General features: G+C 46.6%; 1 protein-coding gene across 8 annotated transcripts in view; it reads left to right on the top strand.

The window, feature by feature from the left end:
* LOC134994657 (zinc finger protein 260-like) overlaps positions 1–16984 on the top strand; it is a 300567-nt gene that overhangs the window by 140280 nt on the left and 143303 nt on the right. The window contains exon 12 of one of the 8 annotated variants that reach the window (XM_063950997.1): positions 2156–5424. The exons of the other annotated variants lie outside the window; for them this stretch is intronic. Coding sequence (XP_063807067.1) covers positions 2156–3270 — 1115 coding nt within the window. The 3' untranslated portion in view covers positions 3271–5424. Of the gene's footprint in view, positions 1–2155; positions 5425–16984 lie in introns of those variants that run through there. 8 annotated transcript variants of the gene reach the window in all.

Here is a 16984-nt window from a genome sequence, read left to right as displayed (position 1 = left end):
TTCCTGGCTCGTGACAATTCAGCGGAGTAGTCTTGAAAAATATATGAAGCTTATGTCCTTCCCATGACAAAGATTTTGCTTTGCGAGGGGCCGACCATATCTCCATTTTGTGTAGGTAATTTAAGCAGCGGAACAGGGTAACGCGGGGTCTCGGCCTGTTAGGGGTCGGAGTCGGGCCCACCCTATGGACCCTCTCTATTACCATGTCCTGGCAAACCGCTTCTATGCCTAAAAGCGAGGGTAGAGTGTTGCGGACAAAATGGGCCAAAGCGGGCCCCTTGATAGATTCAGGGAGGCCGACCAACCTAATATTGTTTCGACACGATCTGTTCTCAATATCGTCTATCTTGTTCCATAGCTGGTAGGAATCGTTAGTGAGGCGCTTCACGGTGTGTTGCAAATCCCCTATATCATGGGAGGCTATATTGATCTGCTGCTCTGTGTTAGAAACCCTGTGGGTCAGATGTTGCAGCTGGCTGGTAATATCAGCCACTGCTTTGGATAGAAGGGGGGTCATGGTAGCTGTAATGGCCGCCACCACCTCTGAGTAAGTCACAGGGGCATCGCAGCCTGCACTCACGTGTCCCCCAGGTCCTTTGGCCACGGTTTTCTTATGCAGGGGGGGTGCACTCTCCACTGCAGAGTCTGCCTGCATGGTCCCTGCAGCCCGCCGCTTCTCCTGGCGTGGAGGCTGCGGCTGGTGCGTCTGGGGCTGCGGCGTCAGCGGCGCTAAAAAGCGGTCCATGTCGGCTGCGGGGAATGTAAGGTCACTGCGGGAGAGCTCCGGGCGCCAAACGAGGCTTTAAAAGCCTAATTAAAAGTGTCTGAAGAGGAGCGGGGGACGGAGCTCAGAACGTAGCTCAGGTCTCCATGAAGCCGGAACCGGAAGTCGCAGCTCGAGATCTTAATGTGTTTATAGATGTGTCGTCCTACACCCAGCGTCAATACTCCGTACAGCGCAGGCCGCCCGGCATGAAGGAGTCGCTCTGAGAGGTATTACATACAGACGGAGCCACGCTCATCTACCCTTCTCTGCTGCACCTAGGTGCACCAAGGATTATTAACATAAGGCTTTCATCTATTGTTCTCGGCTGCAATATATTACAGAGAGAACAATACAGCAGGGGATTAAGTCTGACTGCCCTGGCTCAAAATATACTATTAAAGGGATAGATGAGCATGGCTCCATCTGTAGCATATCTTCCCTATTCTCTGGCTACATTCTCTGCTAGCTTTGTGTCCCCAGTGATAGTGGCTCCCAGATCCCATCCCTCCTCAGTAATAAGTCATATTTTTGTGCCTTTCACACTATAATCCTCTTTTGGGTGTTTGGAAAAACAGGTTAAAATCCATCAATCTTAGATTAAACTATAGTTGTCACATTTTGTCTCATATATACCCACCCATGCATCTACACTGCTGCATATATCACTAGATATTGCATAACACATGTCCTCAGGTCCTGCACTAGCAGTCTCTCCCTCCTCTACATGTTTTCCATGTACTACAAGCTTCTGTTTCTCCTTCGTATATTATATCTATTCAGCCGCCATTGTATTCATGCCCTAGCATTATTGCTGATTATTGAGTCTTCGGTGTGAGATCAGTCCTTACTAATATCTTGGTAATCTCCATCTACTGCTCCATCGCTGTTATTACCTCAGTCACCTGACTACGAGGTAATCACACCCTGATGTGTAGACCTACCAGAGAGGTGTGGCCCTGTCATAGCTCCGGCTAGCATCTGCCCGTCATGGTGCCTGGTGTGCAGGTTTCCTGTTACCCACTCTTGGTGTTTTCCCCTTGTTGCCAGTGAGGGGGAGGAGAAAAATTCAGTAACCTAACAGTGTAAAAAGAAAGATGGCTGCTTCCATTGTGCTGATGTGAGTGGAGTGACAATGTCAGCACTACAGCCCATTTATGTTTTAAATACACAGTCAACTAGATAGTTCTAGACAAACTCCGTTATGTGGGAATGACAGGGTTAACGTATATATAACAGTTGTCAATGGTACTGAATACATTCAATAATATCTGCTATCTACTGTATATCATGCATATGTACTGTGTAACTATGCAGAGTTTATTGCTCATGATGACGTGACCCATCCGCTGATGTACAGAGGGTTTATCTTAGTACTTTTGTCCCCAACAGGTCCGCACGCCTCCTCACCCTATCCTGAGATGACGTATCAGTGCTCGGAGTGTCAGCAATGTTTCCCTAATCATTCAGACCTGTTCACCCATCATCAAACACATAGCACCAGTAATCTGTATAGATGCTCTGTCTGCGGAGTGCGTTTCATATCCAAATTGTCTCTTACCACCCACCAGCGATGTCACACCGAGGACCAACTGTCTCATTGTCACGGTGGGAAATTATCTCATAAGAGGTCACTTCTACTGTCACATAAGGGAGCTCACAACAGGGAGAGACCATTTGCATGCCTGGAGTGCGGGAGATCTTTTACCAGAAGGTATGGCCTTACTATGCACCAACGGCTACACTCTGGCGTGAAACCTTTTCACTGCATGGAATGTAACAAGAGCTTTGTCACAAAATCCAGCCTTGTCAAACATCAGCGCACTCACACTGGTATGAGGCCGTTTTCCTGTATGGAATGCGGGAGATCTTTTACCAGCAGCTCTGCCCTTATTGAACACCAGCAGATTCACTCTGGTGATAAGCCGTTTAAATGCTCAGAGTGCGGCAAATGTTTTGTTCGGAAATTCAACCTTGTCACACATCAGCGCACTCACACCAAGGAGAAGACATTTTCCTGTTTGGATTGCGGGAGATGTTTTACCAGCATGTCTGACCTAACTGAGCACCAGCAGATTCACGCTGGCGAGAAGCCATTTCAGTGCTCAGAATGTGGGAAACGTTTTGTTCGGAAATTCAACTTGGTCACACATCAGCGCACTCACACGAGGGAGACTTTTTCCTGTCTGAAGTGTGGGAGATGTTTTACCAGCAGGTCTGCCCTTACTGTGCACCAGCAGATTCACTCCGGTGAGAAGCCATTTAAGTGCTCAGAGTGCGGCAAATATTTTGCCCGGAAATTCAACCTCGTCACACATCAGCGCACTCACACCAGGGAGAAGACGTTTTCCTGCGTGAGGTGCGGGAGATGTTTTACCAGCAGGTCTGCCCTGACTGTGCACAAGCAGATTCACGCTGGAGAGAAGCCATTTAAGTGCTCAGAGTGCGGCAAATGTTTTGCGCGGAAATTCAACCTTACCACACATCAGCGCACTCACACCAGGTAGAAGCCGTTTTCATGCACGGACTGCTGCAAGTAATTTGTCCAAAGATCCAATCTTGTCAAACATTGGTGCACTCACACCTGGGAGAAGCCATTTGCGAGTTCCCAATGCGACCTCTGCTTTTCTAATGGCTCAAGTCTTGGTTGACATCAGAGTTCACTCCAGTCTAGATGAATAAACTGTCCGTTACATACATAACAAGACTTGTTTTAAGGAACTGGAAAAAATAGGGGAAATCTTTTCCTGCAAAAATGCATAATGAAGGGGCAGGGCTGTGTTTTTAGGTCCTCAGTCCTGCACATGTAGAAGGTGCTGTATCCAGTTATGGGTCCATCTAATAATGCGCATAGTGGATACAGTGAAAACATCACTTGAATAATTTTTTGGGTTTGTGTTATTTTAAGAGTGAAGGGACATCGGAACCGTCTCCATTACTTCTGCGACTTTTTGAGTGTATGAATGTAATGATTACTTTGGGTCATCCTCTCCCTTGAGAAGAACAACTGTAGTATACAAAGTGCACCCATCTTTTCAGAGGAGCTGGAAAAGTCCTCTTGCTGAGCGGAGAGGCTGCATTTTTTTCCACCTCGGGAAATGACACTCTAAAAATACCTTCTCCTCGCCTTCATATTATTCATTGAATCCAGTCCTGTTAAAATACTAATCTGCACCCCTTTCCACCCACCTACTGTCAGATTTATACCGCTTTCAGACCTAATATAGCGGGTTGCAGCCGGGAGCCTGACACGGGTGCTACCCGGCCGCGACCCGCGTCAGCCCCCTTTCACACCGGACTCGCCAGCCCGGCATATTGCCGGGTTGGTGACGTTTCCGGTGACGCGAAGGGGGCGGCGCTTGGAGATCACATGATCTCCAGGCGCCGCCCGCACATAGACTGCAAAACTGGACATTTGTGCAAGAGGAGGACAGGTGATATCACACAACAGCATTAGCACTCATTTTGTTGTGGAACATTAAAAATAATTAAACTTTGTAGTTCAGGCCTGGACAACCTGGGGCTCTCCAGCTGTTGTGAAACTATACACAGGGCCGGTTCAAGGGCGCAGAGCGCCCCGGGCAGGAAAGGGGCGTGGCCTAATACAGGGGGCGTGGTGAGTCACGCCCCCTGTACATTGAAAGCGCCGCTTGAATGCTGAGCGGTGCGCGATGACGTCATCGCGCACCGCACAGCAAAAGGTCCTCTCCACGAAGAGAAACTAGACGCTATGCGTCTAGTTCCCTTCGTGGAGAGGACGTCATCGCGCACCGCTCAGCAGTTACTCTCCACGAAGGGAAACTAGACGCATAGCGTCTAGTTCCCTTCACAGGAGGCGCCGGGGACGGCAGCGGGCAGCGGAGGCGGACGGGGGACACAGCGGGCAGCAGTGGCGGATCTTGCCACGGTGCGGCGCCCTCCGGATGGCGCCAGCGCCCTCCGGAAGGCGGCGCCCCGGGCAAAAGTCCTGCTTGCCCGTGGCAAGAACCGCCACTGCCTATACATCCAAGTATGACCTTACACATTCTCTAATGGCAAAACTGTGGCATTGAATGTTGGGTCTTGTAGTTTCACAACAGGCAGAGAGCCACGGGTTGGCCAGGCCCGCTGAAGCTAGTGAGTTAAAAAAAAAAACACCATTTAATATGTCTTGCTGCTTCTCTTCATTCAGTATATTCTCTGCCATCACATAGTGGTGGCAGCCATTTTCTGGGCAATAGCCCTGACAATGCAGCCAATCAGCTCACTATGAATCGGTGACATCACTGGGGCAGGACACCCATCTTGTGGTCCTAAGAGTGTAGTATATCATGTGATGTTCCTAGTGATACAGAAGAAAAAAAAATCTCTTGCACTGGGAACAGTTGCGAAATAGTTACTATAAGATGGCCACTATTGTATAATAATATCTGGTTATCAACCAGGGGTTTCTACTGAAGACCCAAGTCATTGATGTACACCCACAAGAAGAAAGGAGGAGGTGTGTTTATTGGTTGACAAAGTTAAAATGTTTCCTTTATTTTTTACATTTAAAGTTTGTCCATTCTGAATTTTCAGCAAAATATTTGTTAAAAAAAAAAAAGTAGAGTATAGAATTGTCAACAAAGATAGAAATTGTGCTTAAAATGAGAATTAAATAATATTTTTCATTCAGTACCTCACATGCCTTTAATATTGTTTGTGTTTTATTGCATTAGCGTTGTGCTTACTGCCGATGGATATGTTTCTCACTGAACTCAGTGGTATGCAGGGATAATTGAATATCTGTCACTTTGAAAGTTATATACTGTACAGTATATCCAAGTATTATTAGGTAGTCTTTAAACTCTAATTACAACATATGCTTGGTATGTAGGTAATCATTACCACAAAGTAGATCAACATTAAGGGGGATATTCAATTGTTTGAACAGTCAGTTGGGTGTCTGTTTTTTTCCTAGCTAATAGACCGGTAAAAACAGACACCCAACCAATTTTTTCAAACATTTGAATTCCCCCCCTAAGTGTTAGATTTGCCGCTATGGGTATATAACTTCTCTTAGCCTATGAAATAAAGCATAATTATATGAGTATATCCTTAACCTGGGTTATATTCCCAATAATAGATGTTTCTTCATTTCCCACGCCTACATAGGAAACATGATTTTGATACGTTGCTGTTTTTTTTCAGAAACTCCCTTAGCCCCTATAGGGGCAATTTGTTAATGTATGAGAGTGTTGAAGCACCCAAATAACTTTTCCACAATCAGAGATCTACAGTACTGTGTGTAGACCACTGAATTTTACAGGCAGCAATATTAATCAAAAAGTATTTCTATAGTGACGTTTGTTCGTATAGAGATCTTGTCAAAGTATCATTAATTCAGAGACAGGGGCAATAATTTTAATTTCTCTAAGAACTGTATTTGGTTAATGTCCTCAGAGCATATCTACAGATCTACAGATGTATCCTCTAACATCTTTGCTCATAGCGCGGCATTCAAGCCTCCCAGTAACAGCATGTCATTGTGTGATGTCCCAGTCGCAGCACTTCATGGCGTACTGTACACCACGAGAGAATCCTTGCCACACAATACACGGTTTAACCGCTGGGTGGCAAATGCTCCGTAGACGACAACTACAGTACTGAAAACAATATTGTGTCAATGGACGGTGATCCCTGATAAGCTGGCCAATCACATTCAGGCAGTGTAAACAGTCACTCGGCTCGGCACCTCCCCCTAAACTTTAATTCCTATGCTACAGTATGCCACCGATCTGCATTGGACTCGCCTGAATGTTACGTGGTGCAAAGCCCTTGGAGTCCCTCCATACTGTTTTTCCATAGTGATTACGCCTACTGCTGGACTGCATGGGCTAGTGGTTAAGGCGATGCTTTACATAGCCGTCCTGCTGGGTTTAAATCCCGCTACGGCGCAACATCGTTTTGCAAACTATGTATATTAATAGAGATTTTCATGAGTGACTTATTTCTATGATGCTGTTGTCTGAGCAGGACACATCATATACCAAATGAAAGCTCTTGGTCCGTGGATTTACAGAATTGGCGTTGCGATTGGTTGCTTAATTCATTCCACCTGGCCAATTACAATGCTCTAAAAATGTGACAGTTGGTTAACTCTCCCTATCCACCTATCAGGTGGTCTGGAAACTGACAGTTATGTGCATCCGCCCACTAAGCAGGGATATTATGGGGTATCGACTCTTAAGAGGGTGAAAAGGGGTCAAATGTTCCGCCCCGCAAACCTTTGCCTGGTTGAAACCGGACACATCAGCTAGTATATATTTATTTTAGCTCTCATTTTAAATTGTTTGCTTAGAGCAGTGGTTCCCAAATTGTGTATCTAGGCACCATGGGGTGATGTGAGATACTTGCAGGGTGTTTTGGGTTGGTGGTCCAGGACCTAAACAAATTATGGTCAAAGTGATAGGCAAAACCAGTGCTCGTGGCTGCCAATCATAAAACATGTGGACAGTCAAAAGCTCGGCTGTATGTCACCACAGGGTATGGGTCATTGGGTCGACCACTGTTGGTCGTCATGCATTAGGTCGACATGGTCCCTAGGTCGACGTGAGATCTTACATTTTTTGGTGTCATTTTTTTCGTAGAGTGACCGGGAACCCCAATTAGTGCACCGCTACCCTCCGCACAGGTTACAGTTCCCAATTGTAGTCCACGTGGATCGTAAAGTATGAAAAAGTTCAAAAAATGAAAAAATATTGTGATAAACGCATGTCGATCTTTTGTCATGTCGACCTAGAAACCCTGTCGACCTAATGACCGTATTCCGTCACCACATAACTGACAGGTAAGCACAATTTACCTTCAGTTTTTCCCCAAGTATATCAATAAGAAACTATGAGGCAGATGTATTAACCTGGAGAAGGCATAAGGAAGTGATAAACCAGTGGTATGTGCAAGGTGATAAATGCACCAGCCAATCAGCTCCAATATGTAAATTAACAGTAAGGATCTGATTGGCTGGTGCGTGTATCACCTTGCACATATCACTGGTTTATCACTTCCTTATGCCTTCTCCAGGTTAATACATCTGCCCCTATTTAACTAGTGGTGCCTTAAAAAAAAGTTTGGGAACCACTGGCTAAGAGTATAAAGCTGGATACACACTGACGCCAAATGTAGCCAACCGATATGTTGACCCCGCGGGCATTGTGCTGTAACACCTGACGAACGTTTCGCAGAAGCTTTATCAAGGAAGCCAGAGTCCGGGAGCCTGGAGTCAATTTGTATGTCCAAAGGACAAACAGTATTCACCTCCTCATGACCGCACACATTGGGGCGGGGGGTTACTTGCTCTCTGTCATCATTTGAGCGCTCTGGTACGTTTCGCTCTGAGATCATTCATACTGATATACCTATTCGGGCATAGGTAGTGTGGGTTATCTACAAGGTGTAAATATTGAATAAAAATTGTTTCAATAAAATAGAATTCCAATACATAATACAGTGCATGGACAGGATGTAATGGAGTCTGAGTGCGCCCGCCAAACTCTGATGGTTTTTTTTGTTTCTTGCTTTTTAAAGGGGCAATCATTTACAAGGCATGGTGCCTTTGTAATTTTTTTTTTTTTTTAAAGTCAGAGTTCGGCCGGCATCACGCTTGTTGGGCAAACTCGGACTCCATTACATTCCGCCCCAGGTTTCTATTGTGTATATTTATATATTATTATAAATTAAACATAATATATATTACCCTACTGTGTGAAAATCAGATATACAAAATGTGTCCAAGGATGATATCCTCATCCTATAAAAGGTAAGTAAATAAAGTCACCAGTGCTCTGATTCCATAGCTGAAGAGTTCCGAACTTCCACTGGCCTTAATGTAAGCACAAAATCTGCGGCGGGAGATTAATGGACTGGGTTTCCATGGCCGAGCAGTTGCATGCAAGATTCACATCACCAATGCCATGCGTCGGATGGAGCGTTTAAAGCCCACGACACTGGACTGTGGAGCAGTGGAAACGTGTTCTGTGGAGTGATGAATCACGCTTCTCGGTTTGGCAGTCAGATGGGCGAGTCTGGATTTGGCAGATGCCGGGAGAATGTTACCTGTCTGACTGCATTATGCCGGCTGTGAAGTTTGGTGGGGCGGAGGGATAATGGTATAGGGCTGTTTTTCAGGGTTTGGGCTCCTTATCTCCAGTTAAGGGCAGATCTTAATGTTTCAGCACACCAAGACATTTTGGACAATGCTATTCTTCCAATTTTGTGGCAGTAGTTTGGGGATGGCCCTTTTCTATTCCAACATGACTGTGCCCCAGTGCACAAAGCAAGGACTATAAAGACATGGTTTGATATGTTCGGTGTGGAAGAACTTGACTGGCCCGCACAGAGCCCTGACCTCAACCCCATTGAGCACCTTTGGGATGAACTGGAACAGAGATTGCGAGTCAGGCCTACTCATCCAACATCATTACCTGACCTCATAAATGCTAATACAAATTCCCACAGAAACACTCCCACATCTTGTTGAAGCTGTTATAGCTGCAAAAGAAGGGCCAGCTCCATATTAAAGTATATGTATTTGAATACAATGTCATTACAGTCCCTGTAGGTGTAATGGTCGGGCATCCGAGTACTTTTGTCCATATAGTGTGGGCTGCAATTGAGGTACCTTTGGCACAAAAACATACATATATACAGTCTAGCACTGTATATATGTAAAACCCCCCGCCATTTTTTACATGAAATGTGGGACAGAAGCCCGCCACTGAGGGGGCGGGGCCTTCTTCCTCAGCACACCAGCGCCATTTTCCCTTCACAGCTCCGCTGGAAGCAGCTCCCCAGGCCCTCCCCTGCAGTATCCAGGTACAAGATGGGTTAAAAAGAGAGGGGGGGCACATAAATTTAGGCGCAAATCAATACAAAAAAGCAGCTATTGGGAAAATCACTTATTAGCAGTGAAAATCCCTGTGTTATATAGCGCTGTGGTGTGTGCTGGCATACTCTCTCTCTGTCTCCCCAAAGGACTTTGTGGGGTCCTGTTCTCAGTCTGAGCATTCCCTGTGTGTGTGCGGTGTGTCGGTACGGCTGTGTCGACATGTTTGAGGAAGGTTACGTGGAGGCGGAGCAAGGGCAGATAAGTGTGGTGTCGCCCCCGTCGGGGCCGACACCTGATTGGATGGATATGTGGAAGGTCTTAAATGACAATGTAAACTCCTTACATAAAAGGTTTGATGACGCTGCAGCCTTGGGACAGCCGGGGTCTCAGCCCGCGCCTGCCCAGGCGTCTCAGAAGCCGTCAGGGGCTCATAAACGCCCTCTATCTCAGATGGTTGACACAGATGCCGACACGGAGTCCGACTCCAGTGTCGACGATGATGAGGCACATTTACAGTCTAAAATGACCAGGGCCATCCGATACATGATTATTGCAATGAAAGATGTATTACACATTTCTGAGAGTAACCCGGTTAATACCAAGAGGGTTTATATGTTTGGGGAGAAAAAGCAGCCAGTGACTTTTCCCCCATCTGATGAATTAAATGAATTGTGTGAAGAAGCGTGGAGTTCCCCTGATAAGAAATTAGTGATTTCTAAGAGGTTACTAATGGCGTACCCTTTCCCTCTAACGGACAGGTTACGTTGGGAAACATCCCCTAGGGTGGACAAGGCGCTGACACGCTTATCTAAAAAGGTGGCCCTGCCGTCTCAGGATACGGCCGCCTTAAAGGAGCCTGCGGATAGAAAGCAGGAAGCTATCCTGAAGTCAGTGTATACACACTCTGGTACTCTACTGAGACCTGCTATTGCTTCAGCCTGGATGTGTAGTGCTGTAGCAGCGTGGACAGATACTCTGTTAGACGACATAGATTCCCTCGACAGAGATACTGTTTTGCTAACCCTGGGCCATATCAAAGACGTCGTCTTATATATGCGAGATGCTCAGAGGGACATTTGCCTGCTGGGCTCTAGAATTAATGCTATGTTCATTTCTGCCAGGAGGGTCTTATGGACTCGGCAATGGACAGGAGATGCTGATTCTAAAAAACACATGGAGGTTTTGCCTTATAAGGGTGAGGAGTTGTTTGGGGACGGTCTGTCGGACCTCGTGTCTACAGCGACAGCTGGAAAGTCCACTTTCTTACCTCAGGTTTCCTCACAGCCTAAGAAAGCACCGTATTATCAAATGCAGTCCTTTCGTTCCCAAAAAGGCAAGAGGGTCAGGGGTGCATCCTTTCTTGCCAGAGGCAGGGGTAGAGGTAAGAAGCTGCACCACGCAGCAAGTTCCCAGGAACAAAAGTCCTCCCCTGCTTCCACTAAGTCCACCGCATGACGTTGGGGCTCCACAGGCGGAGCCAGGTGCGGTGGGGGCGCGTCTCCGAAACTTCAGCAGCCAGTGGATTCGTTCACAGGTGGATCTCTGGGCTATACAAATTGTATCTCAGGGATACAAGCTGGAATTCGAAGCGACTCCCCACCGCCGTTACCTCAAATCAGCCTTGCCAGCTTCCCCCATGGAAAGGGAGGTAGTGCTGGCGGCAATTCACAAGCTGTACCTCCAGCAAGTGATTGTCAGGGTCCCCCTCCTTCAACAGGGAAGGGGTTACTATTCCACAATGTTTGTGGTACCGAAACCGGACGGTTCGGTGAGACCCATTCTGAATCTAAAGTCCTTGAACACTTATATAAAGAAATTCAAGTTCAAAATGGAATCGCTCAGAGCGGTTATTGCAAGCCTGGAAGAGAGGGATTTTATGGTGTCGCTGGACATCAAAGATGCTTACTTGTATGTCCCCATTTACCCACCTCACCAGGAGTACCTCAGATTTGTGGTACAGGACTGTCATTACCAGTTCCAGACGTTGCCGTTTGGCCTGTCCACGGCACCGAGAATATTTACCAAGGTAATGGCCGAAATGATGATACTCCTACGGCAGAAGGGAGTTATAATTATCCCATACTTGGACGATCTCCTCATAAAGGCGAGGTCCAGGGAGCAGTTGTTGATCAGCGTAACACTCTCTCAGGAAGTGTTACTACAGCACGGCTGGATTCTGAATGTTCCAAAGTCGCAGCTGATTCCTACGACGCGTCTGCTTTTCCTGGGCATGATTCTGGACACAGAACAGAAGAAGGTGTTTCTCCCGGTGGAGAAGGCCCAGGAATTAGCATCTCTGGTCAGGGACCTCCTGAAACCAAAACAGGTATCGGTGCATCACTGCACGCGAGTCCTAGGAAAGATGGTGGCTTCATACGAAGCCATTCCCTTCAGCAGGTTCCATGCAAGGATCTTTCAGTGGGATCTGTTGGACAAGTGGTCCGGATCGCATCTTCAGATGCATCGGCTGATCACCCTGTCCCCCAGGGCCAGGGTGTCTCTTCTGTGGTGGCTGCAGAGTGCTCACCTTCGCGAGGGCCGCAGGTGCGGCATACAGGACTGGGTCCTGGTGACCACGGATACAAGCCTCCGAGGGTGGGGGGCAGTCACTCAGGGAAGAAACTTCCAAGGGCTGTGGTCAAGTCTGGAGACTTCTCTACACATAAATATACTGGAATTAAGGGCCATTTACAACGCCCTGAGTCAAGCAGAGCCCCTGCTTCGAAACCGGCCAGTGCTGATTCAGTCAGACAACATCACGGCGGTCGCCCATGTAAACCGCCAGGGCGGCACAAGAAGCAGGATGGCAATGGCGGAAGCCACAAAGATTCTTCGATGGGCGGAGAATCACGTGCAAGCACTGTCGGCAGTGTTCATTCCGGGAGTGGACAACTGGGAAGCAGACTTCCTCAGCAGACACGACCTCCACCCGGGAGAGTGGGGACTTCATCAGGAAGTCTTCCAACTGATTGCAAACCGATGGGAACTGCCACAGGTGGACATGATGGCGTCCCGCCTCAACAAAAAGCTAAAAAGATATTGCGCCAGGTCAAGGGACCCTCAGGCGATAGCTGTGGACGCCCTAGTGACACCGTGGGTGTACCAGTCGGTATATGTGTTTCCTCCTCTTCCTCTCATACCAAAAGTACTGAGAATAGTAAGAAAGAGAGGAATAAGAACAATACTCATTGTTCCGGACTGGCCAAGAAGGACTTGGTACCCGGAACTGCAAGAAATGCGCAAAGAGGACCCATGGCCTCTGCCTCTCAGACAGGACTTGCTGCAACAAGGGCCCTGTCTGTTCCAAGACTTACCGCGGCTGCGTTTGACGGCATGGCGGTTGAACGCCGGATCCTAGCGGAAGAAGGCATTCCGGATGAAGTTATTCCTACGCTGATAAAAGCTAGGAAAGACGTGACAGCAAAACATTATCACCGTATATGGCGGAAGTATGTTGCTTGGTGTGAGGCCAGGAAGGCCCCTACAGAGGAATTCCAGCTGGGTCGATTCCTGCACTTTCTACAGTCAGGGGTGACTATGGGCCTAAAATTGGGGTCCATAAAGGTCCAGATTTCGGCCCTATCCATTTTCTTTCAAAAAGAACTGGCTTCACTGCCTGAGGTTCAGACATTTGTTAAGGGAGTGCTGCATATTCAGCCCCCTTTTGTGCCACCAGTGGCACCCTGGGATCTTAACGTTGTGTTGGATTTCCTGAAATCCCACTGGTTTGAGCCACTTAAGACCGTGGAACTAAAGTATCTCACGTGGAAAGTGGTCATGCTGTTGGCCTTAGCATCTGCTAGGCGTGTGTCGGAATTGGCGGCTTTGTCATGTAAAAGCCCTTATCTGATCTTCCATATGGACAGGGCAGAATTGAGGACTCGTCCCCAATTTCTCCCAAAGGTGGTGTCTTCGTTTCATTTGAACCAACCTATTGTGGTGCCTGCGGCTACTCGGGACTTGGAGGACTCCAAGTTGCTGGACGTAGTCAGGGCTTTGAAAATATGTTTCCAGAACGGCTGGAGTCAGGAAGACTGACTCGCTGTTTATCTTGCATGCACCCAACAAGCTGGGTGCTCCTGCTTCAAAGCAAACTATTGCTCGCTGGATCTGTAGCACGATTCAGCAGGCTCATTCTGCGGCTGGATTGCCGCATCCAAAATCGGTAAAAGCCCATTCCACAAGGAAGGTGGGCTCTTCTTGGGCGGCTGCCCGAGGGGTCTCGGCATTACAGCTTTGCCGAGCTGCTACTTGGTCGGGTTCAAACACATTTGCAAAGTTCTACAAGTTTGATACCCTGGCTGAGGAGGACCTTGTGTTTGCTCATTCGGTGCTGCAGAGTCATCCGCACTCTCCCGCCCGTTTGGGAGCTTTGGTATAATCCCCATGGTCCTTACGGAGTTCCCAGCATCCACTAGGACGTCAGATAAAATAAGAATTTACTCACCGGTAATTCTATTTCTCGTAGTCCGTAGTGGATGCTGGGCGCCCGTCCCAAGTGCGGACTCTCTGCAATACGTGTATATAGTTATTGCTTAAATAAGGGTTATTGTTATGAGCCATCCGTTGAGTGAGGCTCAGTTGTTGTTCATACTGTTAACTGGGTAAGGTTATCACAAGTTGTACGGTGTGATTGGTGTGGCTGGTATGAGTCTTACCCTGGATTCAAAATTTCCTTTCCTTGTAATGTCAGCTCTTCCGGGCACAGTTTCCCTAACTGAGGTCTGGAGAAGGGGCATAGAGGGAGGAGCCAGTGCACACCAGATAGTACCTAATCTTTTTTTAGAGTGCCCAGTCTCCTGCGGAGCCCGTCTATTCCCCATGGTCCTTACGGAGTTCCCAGCATCCACTACGGACTACGAGAAATAGAATTACCGGTGAGTAAATTCTTATTATTTTTTCCACCTCTATATTCTTCCATTTAGGTTGCCGTTGTTCGCTGCATAGCGATCAGTGAAAAAAGGCTTATCTGCACATGCGTATGCACCGCAATACGCACGCGCGTCGTACGGGTACAAAGTCCTTTGTGGTTTTGCACAGGTTCTAGCGATGATTCCGTACGCACAGCCGATCGCAAGGAGATTGACAGGAAGTTGGAGTTTCTGGGTGGCAACTGACCGTTTTCTGCGAGTGTTTGGAAAAACGCAGGCGTGGCCGGGCGTTTGCTGGGCGGGTATCTGATGTCATTACCGTGTCACTCGTCGCAGCAATCATCGCACAGGATAAGTAACTACAGGGCTGGTCTTGTTTTGCACAAAACATGTTTGCAGGCGCTCTGCTGCACAGGCGTTCGTACTCCTACAAAGCGAAAATACACTCCCCCGTGGGCGGCTATGCGTTTGCACGGCTGCTAAAAACTGCTAGCGAGCGATCAACTCGGAATGACCCCCATTGTTCTATCTCTTGTTTACGTATATAGGGGGTAATTCAGACCTGATCACTGCTGCAAATTTATTAGCAGTTTGGCAAAACCATGTGCACTGCAGGGGGGCAAATGTAACATGTGCAGAGAGAGTTAGATTTGGGTGGGTTATATTGTTTCTGTGCAGAGTAAATACTGGCTGCTTTATTTTTACACTGCAATTTAGATTGCAGATTGAACACACCACACCCAAATCTCTCTCTCTCTGCACATGTTACATCTGCCCCGCCTGCAGTGCACATGGGGTCATTCCGAGTTGTTCGCTCGCAAGCTGCTTTTAGCAGCTTTGCACACGCTAAGCCGCCACCTACTGGAAGTGAATCTTAGCTTATCAAAATTGCGAACGAAAGATTAGCAGAATTGCGAATAGACACTTCTTAGCAGTTTCTGAGTAGCTCCAGACTTACTCGGCATCTGCGATCAGTTCAGTCAGTTTCGTTCCTGGTTTGACGTCACAAACACACCCAGCGTTCGCCCAGACACTCCTCCATTTCTCCAGCCACTCCCGCGTTTTTCCCAGAAACGGTAGCGTTTTTTCGCACACACCCATAAAACGGCCAGTTTCCGCCCAGAAACACCCACTTCCTGTCAATCACATTACGATCACCAGAACGAAGAAAAAAACTCGTAATACCGTGAGTAAAATACCTTACTGCATAACAAATTTACTTGGTGCAGTCGCACTGCGGACATTGCGCATGCGCATTAGCGACTAATCGCTCCGTTGCGACAAAAAAATAACGAGCGAACAACTCGGAATGACCCCCATGGTTTTGCCCATCTACTAACAAAGTTACTGCTATGATTAAGTCCGAATTACCTCCATAGTATAGTTACAGGAGGTTCAGATAGTTGATGTTTTCATTTAGTCTTCCTGGTGTTAAACTTCCCACTTTTCCAGCTTGTCTCTTTTCAGTAGCTCTCCATCAAGATATCTTCTGATACCCAAAATTAGCAAAAGCTTTAAGCCCTCTCACTGAGTTATTGTGTCTTTTGAAAGGCTTTACTACTGGTGTGAAATTCTTAAAGTTAACAAGATACATAGCTGCATTTTTTTTTGACCCAATATGTTCAAGCAATCAATTTTTGAATGATCTGATGGTTTTGTCAACATAGACATATGATAAACTACACCAGATGTTTTACAAATGATGTATTCCTGAATGGTCCAGTTCTTTTGGAATTTATCTTGAAATGAGGTTGTACTGGACTCATGCTTTTATATGTACCTCATCTATATGAGTCTTGTGATAAGGAGTCTGGATATTGTTGGGAGGAATTTGATTTAGATCTATATCTGTTTGTAGGAACATGGCAGTGTTTTTGTAAAATTTCTTGGATTGGTTTCCATGCCTTTTAGAATGCCCCAATATATCTAACACAGCTTTAATTGGAGTCCATTTCTTTCTTTGGGATAAGAGGTGTGTCTCTTGTACATTCATTATTTTCTTCAACAGATCTCCAAATGGTACCGTTAATGTAGCCCCTAGATTTGAATCTCTTTGACATTTGATCCTGTCTTTTAATATATATTAGTAGATCTGAGCAATTTCTTTTCACGGCAGTTCTCCTTTTGATGGTAGATGACAGGTGTGCACTACTGGTATGCAAGATGCTATTGGTTGCTGTAATTTTGCGGTATAGATCTGTAGATATGGTGCCAACCACCTTGATTTTACTCTTTTTAAATCAAGAAAATTAACCTCTTCCTGGCACATTTTTATGGTTAATCTTAGATTGAAATTGTTTGTAATAAACAATGCTATGAACTCCTCAAAGACTGTTTTATCAGCTTTCCAAATTCTGAGAATATCATTTATGTATTGGAGCCTCAAAATGATATGTTCCATATACATATCGTTGATGTAATTAAAAACAAACTCCCTCTCCCACCATCACAGTTAAAGGATTGCATTATTAGAGACACAAGTCGTCCCCATTGCAGTTCCCCCAA

This window comes from Pseudophryne corroboree, chromosome 2 (genome assembly GCF_028390025.1).
Source record: "Pseudophryne corroboree isolate aPseCor3 chromosome 2, aPseCor3.hap2, whole genome shotgun sequence".
Taxonomy (NCBI): domain Eukaryota; kingdom Metazoa; phylum Chordata; class Amphibia; order Anura; family Myobatrachidae; genus Pseudophryne; species Pseudophryne corroboree.
The sequence above is the reverse complement of the archived record's forward strand: the minus strand, read 5'-3'. Positions and strand labels throughout refer to the sequence as shown.